An 8,639-nucleotide genomic window follows, 5' to 3' on the forward strand; every position below is an offset into this window, starting at 1 on the left:
GCTGTAAATCTACATTTCATTTGTTCACAACACAATAATAAAGGGTCGCAGATCAGTAGTGTTGTACAATGAAATGTTTGTCAAGTTTCGATCGTTGCGGGATTGCTTCATTGATTTAGTTTCCTGCGTACATGTGACAGCTGGCGATAATTGTCCTTACATGTAGTATAAAAGGAGATAAATAATATAATACGCACGACGATGAAGGAGGTTGGCGCGAGATGCCCCTCCACTCAAAAACTACTTCCCATTGGTCTTTACGGATCATTCTAACCCACGCGAGCGCTTGGCGTGCACGTTCGTTTTGGCGCTTTGGTAACTGCATCGTATACGCTAAAATTTCGTGAGTATATGAATTAAACTATTCACTCATGCATTAGCGGGTAAGAAATATTGCTTCTGCGTCAAATTGGGCTGATTTTCCACAGCTAATTTATGAGCAAATACCGACACTCGAATTTGTGCGAAAGTTATATTTATGTCGCAGCACGAATTCGACACGCGATTCGGCAACAGGTGTCCATTGCATGTTCTGTACCGTCTCGTACAAAAGTACGATCTCAATCATTTGATTTTCGCATAACCTAATCAATTCCGTTCTGTTTTATCTAATATGTAAGAAATACCAATATTATATTTCTATTTCGCATTGTGTTTTGGTATATTTCTGCAATAGAAAATATACTGTATAAGGCAGAGAGAGTAAATGTTCACGTTGCAGAATAATCAAGTACGCCATATAGCATGCACAAATTTTAGTTTTTTTCGTGCGCCCGTGCCGTAACCGATGGTTTCGACTCGCATTTTTATAAATTTAATAATTATTAGTTTACAACGTCGGACTTGGGTTACCATAATATGAATGTTACTAATACTTTCCACGTCACATGGGTGGCTTTAACCTTACGGATTTCGAACCACGTGGGCGTTGGGTGTGCTTGTCATTAATTACATCATGTCTAGAGCCGATATCTACTGTTACTAATTTACAGCTTCAGATAATCAACTTAATCGTTTATAGCTTAGTACTTTATCGTACAGCGGACGCATAATTACGCACGTTATACGCAATCTGTAACCACTGTACGCGATTACGTAGCAATTGTGTTATAATAATAATGATGAAAATAATAATTTCATCATTGTTCGAACTAGAACTGTCGCAGTCGTTGTCATTAGAATTTAGAAACAGATTGACGTAAAATCACGCAACTGATGACAATTATGCATATCACTTCAAGTATCAGTTAATATTACAATCATGACTGTTAGTGACAATGTTCAATTCTTGTTATATATGTTGCGAAAATTTCTATACTATAATTAGTGGTAATTAGTAATTTAAGAAGAAACTGTAATCATAAGGTAGGTGAGGATAACAAATGCTGGAACACTATCTGGACTACATGTGTCGTCAGTAGAATATTATTGTATATAAAATGATATTGTGAAATTGCAAGAAATTATAAACACGTATGCGATAAAAAATGAAATAGCAAAGATGCCTTTGCAGAGGTCAAGAAAATACACAAGTTGCTTGATAATGGGGCGGGTTAATTCACCATCACTAGGGGGTCTCGTTATCAGAATGGAATGTACCAACGCTTCAAGTTGTGATTTTGCAACTGCTTTTTATGCATTCCGCATTATCAAAGATTCTGTTTGCCACTTACAGGCTATATATGACTTATTTTCTTGCAAATTTATATTTCAATTAATTTATTTGGCACTTGCGCATGGTCAGTTAAATTGCATGGAAATAGTAAAATTTTAGCCGGATAAATAAGAATTTTAAGGAAAGGCACAAGTTAAAGTAGCAACTTAAATATGAAACAGTAAAATGTGTCAAATTACATTAATGCTAAAGAAAATATGAATGTCTACTCATTCAATAATTGATTTTTGAAAAATTGATCTTATTCATTTTCTAATATGTATGTGCAGCAAGTTTGATGAGATGTGATCAAATAATTATAAAGTACATCTACAGCCAAATCTTTCGAAATTGTAACTCTCAAAATTATTCAAAGAACTTTGAAGATGTTTGTCAACAATAACAAGATAAATTTCCAATACTTGATAACTGTAATGAATTTATTGAACCTACGCACTTTCCTGTTTTTTAATAATTCTTTTATTACGCAAAGCTGTGGTTTATATTCGAGGCAGTTCAAGCTGTTTATCTTTCGACTTTGATTCCTCTGTTTACAACTACGTGGGAATTACGACATTACATAGCAAATTATGCAATTCCTGTTCAACATTGTCAACATTAACTTTGTGCTAGTAAATTTAAATGTGGCAAAGGTCTTATACTGATCAATTACGTCAGAAATAATACTTTCGCAACTCACTATGCGCATGATAATATCAAAAGCGGATTGATCATTTCATTCACAGACACAAAATTCACGATATTTAATTCTTCATTCACAGAATCATACATTAAATATGTCCTGCAATGAGCCGCAAGACGATTGCACTAAGGCAATGTCTAGGCTTGCTGTGCAGACTAGACAAACAAAAAGACCTCACAGTAAGGGTGAAACACGTGGACAAAAAACTTCTGGATTAACACACGAGTGTGGTGTGTTTGGATGCATTGCTGCTGGGGATTGGCCATCACAAGTTGACGTGGCACAAGTGATTTGTTTAGGTAAATTTTTTATCTAGAATGACGTGAGCTGCAATGCTAATTACGCCCTGAATTATTTCTGACCGTGGATAAGACCGTGCAAACATCTTAAACGTACTAAACACTCAAATAATATTTAATAATTTTGATGTGCTAATTGAGTTCTTCTTTGTAACAGGACTTGTAGCCTTGCAGCACCGAGGTCAGGAAAGTGCCGGCATTGTGACGAGTAAGGGCCTTTGCGCAAAATCATTTCATGTCCACAAGGGAATGGGAATGATTAGTAATATTTTCAATGACGAAAATATCAGAAGATTGCGAGGAAATCTGGGAATAGGTCACACGAGGTACAGTACAAGCGCGGCAAGTGAAGAAGTTAATTGTCAGCCTTTTGTTGTTCACACAGCTCATGGAGCACTGGCTGTTGCACACAATGGAGAGCTTGTAAATACGGAATCCCTCAGAAAAATGGTAGGCTTCAATTTTTCCCTGAAATTGCACCACTATTAGTTTAATGTAAGATTAATAACTTCATTTTCATTTCCAATATTCGCAGAATTTATCACTCAAGCTTCCAAGAGTATTAAGCAATTTACTGACAAATTAATCACAGTGTTGAATTACGTTTTCTTTCTTTTTTTTTTTATCACAGGTACTCAGTCGAGGAGTTGGATTATCCACACATTCTGACTCAGAATTAATTACACAAGCATTGTGTCTCAATCCTCCTGAAGGCGAAATTAGTGGACCAGACTGGCCAGCGCGGATTAAACACCTTATGCAATTAGCTCCCCTATCATATTCTTTGGTTATTATGCATAGAGACAGAATCTACGGAGTGAGAGATCCGTATGGCAATCGACCTCTGTGCCTGGGAAAAATTGTCCCCATCGGTAATCTTGGTGGGTGGTGGTGTAGAATGCAAGTGGTTTATTGTAGATATTTATTCGAACATTGTCTCGTAATTTAACACTAAACGTCCTGGCACTTTAGACTGTTGATATATTAATCATTTTAATAGCAATTTTCATATTTTGAAATGGCGTGTATTTTTCAACGGAAGAAAAAAATGTTCGTCAGATTGTTTTGTTATATTCGAGTTTTTTGAAATATTCCTTAAGTTCGACCGGATACAAATGTCTAACAAATACCTCCATAGTCTTGTCATATGTTGAAGTAGATTACATTAAATTACACGAAAACTTCAGTGCAGAGATTAAATAAAGCAATTAACCTACTATATTGATTTCTAGTATTTCTTTTGAGCTTTTTTTGTAAAATATCTGTATAGAGAACTGAAACTAGAGAGCATGCAAAATTCGCAATATCACTTTTCATATTTGTACCATTTACTAAAAAGAAGTGTTTAATTTATAGAGAATTTTCCTGATCCTACTGCAGATTATCATTTTTCTTGCAGAGTATTCAGTTTTATCAATTTCAAATTTGCGCTACAAATAATTTACTTCGTTGTTAATTAACACAACGATAATGTATCATGAAACTCTTCATCGTATTTCTAATACGTGTAAATAAGAAATATTAATTTACTTTTCCTTCAACAGCTAATGAATCTGATGATGAGGACGAGGCTGATGGTTGGGTCATATCATCCGAGTCTTGTGGCTTTCTTAGTATTGGTGCAAGATACGTCCGGGAAGTTTTTCCAGGGGAAATTGTTGAATTAACCCGTGAAGGAATTAAAACAATTGACATAATAGAACGACCGGATAAAAAGCCACAAGCATTTTGTATATTTGAATACGTGTATTTTGCACGGAGCGACAGTATTTTTGAAGGTGAATAATTTTTTTCATATTCCTTCGTTTTTTGCAATCATCAAGAATTCATAATTAGAAATTTCTCTTATTCTTTTATTCTAGGTCAAATGGTATATTCCGTTAGGATGCAGTGTGGAAAAGTATTAGCCTTGGAATCTCCAGTAGATGCAGACATAGTTAGCTCAGTCCCAGAGTCAGGCACAGCAGCTGCGCACGGATATGCCAGACAGGTGAATAATGATTCAAACAATTTTGTATATCATCCATCAAGCCTTAGTGGTTTTGAATCCATTTCTTGAAAATATCGATATTTGGTTTTCAGTCAATGATACCCTTTGCTGAGGTTTTGTGTAAAAACAGATATGTTGGTCGTACTTTCATTCAGCCAAGCACAAGATTGAGACAATTAGGAGTGGCTAAGAAATTTGGTGCACTATCTGCAAATGTTAAAGGAAAGAAACTTATATTAATTGATGACTCGATTGTTAGAGGAAACACAATTGGCCCGATTATCAAACTACTCCGAGATGCTGGTGTTAAGGAGGTATAATTGGCATATTATATATATATGTGTTAATAAGATTGTTTATATTATACTGTAAACAACTAGATAAATGTAAACTTGGGAACATTTTTTGCAGGTTCATATTAAAATCGCGTCTCCACCTCTCAAATATCCTTGTTACATGGGTATCAATATACCGACACGAGAAGAATTAATCGCAAATAAATTGGATAGTATAAAATTGGCTAAACATGTTGGTGCAGATAGCTTGACTTATTTATCAGTTAAAGGGCTTGTTCAAGCAGTTAGGCATGGCATGGATAACCGAGATTGCAGTTATATCGGACATTGCACTGCATGCTTGACGGGTGAATATCCGGATGAATTACCTGGTGACTTGGACTGGTAGACACTGGCACCGAAAAATTACATATACAATATTTTCGACCGATTTGATAAAATTCTTTGAAAGTTATTTCGCTTCAATAACATTTTCCATAATTTGTCAATTTCATAATTTACATATGACCAAAAATTGAATAATGTTTCTCGTTTGGATCTTTGATACAGCAGAGCCCAGGATTTTGATAATCATTAAGCAAGCAGATGTAACACGCTGCGTAAAATATATCATTTAGAATGTAGATAAAATTGACTATTTAATTTAATTGTAGAATTAAGAAAGATATATTGTCATACTGTAGTGATCTCATTCGATCTGATTGAATGTACTGTTTTGTATCAATTATTCTGCGCTATGATATTAGCAACCTTTATGTAACATACACATGTTTACTAATACATTGTAAATTACTTCTAGAACCATACTTTTGTAAACTTTGTGATTACGTTTAATGTTACGTAATTTGTACTCCATAATTTGTATATTACAAAAATGAAAAAATATATTACATCATTTGTTAATGATATGATTCTTGTTTAAATAAGATACATTTACCCTTATACTTATACGCACACCAAAACACTACGTCTTGCTTTGAAAAATATGTATAATTATTAACAATTACTCTGAAAAGTAATTGTCCAGTATCAACTGCGAGAATTTGCGAGATTAGAGAGCGAGTTTGATTTGAGTCGATGAGGAACGACTAGAATTGATGCCAATGCATTTATCTATTACTTGAAGAACGCGACAGAATAATTAGTTGCGAAAGAGCCCATATGTCGTAATACTTTTGAATTGAGATTTTCCTTACGAAATACTTCTGAAACTATTTTTACTACCATTACAATCGACATATTCACAACTTCATGAAAATCTGGTCTCCAAATTCTTTCAACCCACAACAGTTTCATTTGCTGAGCACTTTACTTTTGCAAGTCCTGGCACAATGATGATCAATATTTAAATTGTTATGATAACATCATGTAACAGTGATGAAAGCTATTTCAATGTGTCTTGCTTCCCGAATCTTGACGTGCATTAACATGATGCTGGGACTTGAGGAACTCATCTTTGTGTGCCTTGAGCCTTCTTGAAATTTCTTTCATTTTAGCTTCACGTTTTGCTTGTTTTTCTAATCTCTTTGACATTGAACTAACCGACTTTCTACTCATACTTGCTTCATCAGCTGCTCCTAAAGTTTTTTCATCACTATTATCTTCTTTGTCCGGTACCTCCAATTTTACTGGAACTCGAATTTCGTCAAAGTCCGACTCTACCACTAATGAACTAACTTTACTCGTTTCATCTGAGCTGTGGATTGTTGTTTGAGATTTTTTTGATTTAGGAGCTCTTCTGTTCGGTTTTTTAAATACAACTTTTGACTTTGATTTGGACATTGCTTTGGATGACGACTTCCTTTTTTTCATAGAAGCCAACAACGGCATGTCAAGATGAGTTTGTTTAGAAGTCGAAGGGCCAGGATCTATTACCGTCAATTTTTCACCAGGCTTTATCTTCCAACCTTCTTCAGCTGCGTCTACACTCGAGTCTAATTTCATTACTTTATTCAATATATTTGAAATATCAATGTCTTCGGATTCAGAGATATCTGCAGCAAAGTTTGAGGTGGTATGTTGAGGCTTGGATTGTGAAGGTGCACTGTTTGCGCCTTTCATACTTTTTGACTTATACATAGCAAACGGATTGTCATCATCTGATTCTGAGTCAAGTTCAATTCCTTTCAACCGTTTTTCATCTCTGATTTCTTGCTTTTCTAAGTAAATTTTTAATGCTTCCATTCTATCATCTCGCATCCTCTCCCAGAATTGCAAAGCTGTAATATTTAAAGTATGAATAAGTATACTACTATCACTATTATAAATATAGCTCAAATCTCAAATCTTGATCAACGTCACAGTACCATCGTCTTGATACTTTGGCGGAACACCAGCCTCTTTGATGGTACTTATATTAGGCAGATAGTGCAAATGATCCGAGTCTCCTAAGACCTCAGTTCTTTGCATGGTGAATACTCTCTCCATTTTCAACAGCTTCCTAGTTTTGGCAAAATATTTCAATGTTGCGGGTGTTTCAAAGGCAGGATCATCTACAACTGGTGCTTCATCTCTTTCAAAGAACATGTAAGTTCCCGCCGCATCGTGATACGTGCCTTCATAAAACTGTAAGATCATCCAATCAAGTCATTTGACACTCATTTGACAATGTCTAACAATTACAGGCAGGTATAATTATTTATCTATTACATAACGATTTGAGAAGATAATTTTATTTTACTATTTCTCTCGTGTTTTTACCTCTATGATTTGATTGCATGAATAAAAAAAATTTCAAACTTTGATAACAATCAATTTTTTTTTGTTAAATTTATGATATTTTTTGAGCCAATTCATATAAAATATCCACTGTATTTTTTATGAGAGTGTATCAAAATTCCATCATCTGTAGATTTGTAGTAATTAAAATTTTCAGACTTCATGGATTGAATCATTGAGTTAACATTAAAATTTTACTAGTAAATTTAATTTATTATGTAACCGGTTCTCAAATCGTTCGAAGTTGATGCCCTCTTTTATATGTATTGGATTTTCACTCGAATTCATACAAGTTGGGAGTGAGACTTATTAAAAGTGTCACACTTTACCTTTCCGTTGATTTGCATGATCGGATGGTCGGAGTCAATGCCGATAATGTCGAGTTGAAGTTTGTCATTTTTAAATATGCTGCCGTCAACGTATCCCTCACATTCGACGTACACCAGTACTTCACTTTCATCTTCGGACAAGCAACTTTCATCATCCGACATGTCTAACCTATTTTCCTATTATAATTCGTTCTAACATCAACTAAAAGAAGTATCAGATTTTGATCACCTCAATACCGCTGAGATAATCAGAAAATGCTGATCTCAACTCAAACCGTACATTTCAATATCAACGCACGAATAAAACAGGATGAAAAAATGAAAATACCGCTATTTGAAAATTAACGCTGGCACGCTGTGAAAAGGAATAGAATACGGAACGTTCGCCGTAACGCAGCGTTGACCGAGAGAGTAAGGGCTCCCCCTCTCCTTCACTAATATGGAGAATATTTGTATCCTTGTTTAAATTTGCGCGCGCCTATCCCATAGACTTGTCCAGTATTACTATATTTCAGTGTAATCACCAGATTAGGTACTGGTCACAAATGAAAAACAATGTCACCGGAAAAGTGTTGATGGGTATTAAATCTAGTAACAAACAAACCACTGAAATATATGTCCAAACTTCGGACATATTGTTATATTTCAGT

The 8,639-nt window shown here is 34.8% G+C and overlaps 2 protein-coding genes across 3 annotated transcripts; one reads left to right on the forward strand and one right to left on the reverse strand.

The window, feature by feature from the left end:
• The first annotated feature begins 187 nt into the window (after window positions 1-187).
• Window positions 188-5,848, forward strand: LOC124300372 (amidophosphoribosyltransferase-like). Of its 2 annotated transcripts, none has more exons than XM_046754422.1 (8): window positions 188-343; window positions 2,437-2,656; window positions 2,814-3,106; window positions 3,288-3,537; window positions 4,201-4,434; window positions 4,519-4,646; window positions 4,739-4,960; window positions 5,058-5,848. In XM_046754422.1, exons 2-8 carry the CDS (start codon window positions 2,452-2,454, stop codon window positions 5,328-5,330), a joined length of 1,605 nt encoding a protein of 534 aa, XP_046610378.1. In that variant the 5' UTR covers window positions 188-343; window positions 2,437-2,451; the 3' UTR covers window positions 5,331-5,848. The 2 variants fall into 2 exon arrangements, with proteins under 2 accessions (XP_046610378.1, XP_046610379.1); XM_046754423.1 differs by having other exon boundaries at window positions 3,288-3,528.
• On the reverse strand, window positions 5,510-8,395 carry LOC124300375 (uncharacterized). The gene is made up of 3 exons (XM_046754427.1): window positions 7,990-8,395; window positions 7,249-7,507; window positions 5,510-7,161 (listed from the first exon to the last, which is right to left on the reverse strand). The coding sequence occupies exons 1-3, from the start codon at window positions 8,149-8,151 to the stop codon at window positions 6,332-6,334; spliced, it is 1,251 nt and encodes a 416-aa protein (XP_046610383.1). The 5' UTR covers window positions 8,152-8,395; the 3' UTR covers window positions 5,510-6,331.
• Between the last annotated feature and the right edge of the window lie 244 nt (window positions 8,396-8,639).

Source organism: Neodiprion virginianus, chromosome 3 (assembly GCF_021901495.1).
Source record: "Neodiprion virginianus isolate iyNeoVirg1 chromosome 3, iyNeoVirg1.1, whole genome shotgun sequence".
Taxonomy (NCBI): domain Eukaryota; kingdom Metazoa; phylum Arthropoda; class Insecta; order Hymenoptera; family Diprionidae; genus Neodiprion; species Neodiprion virginianus.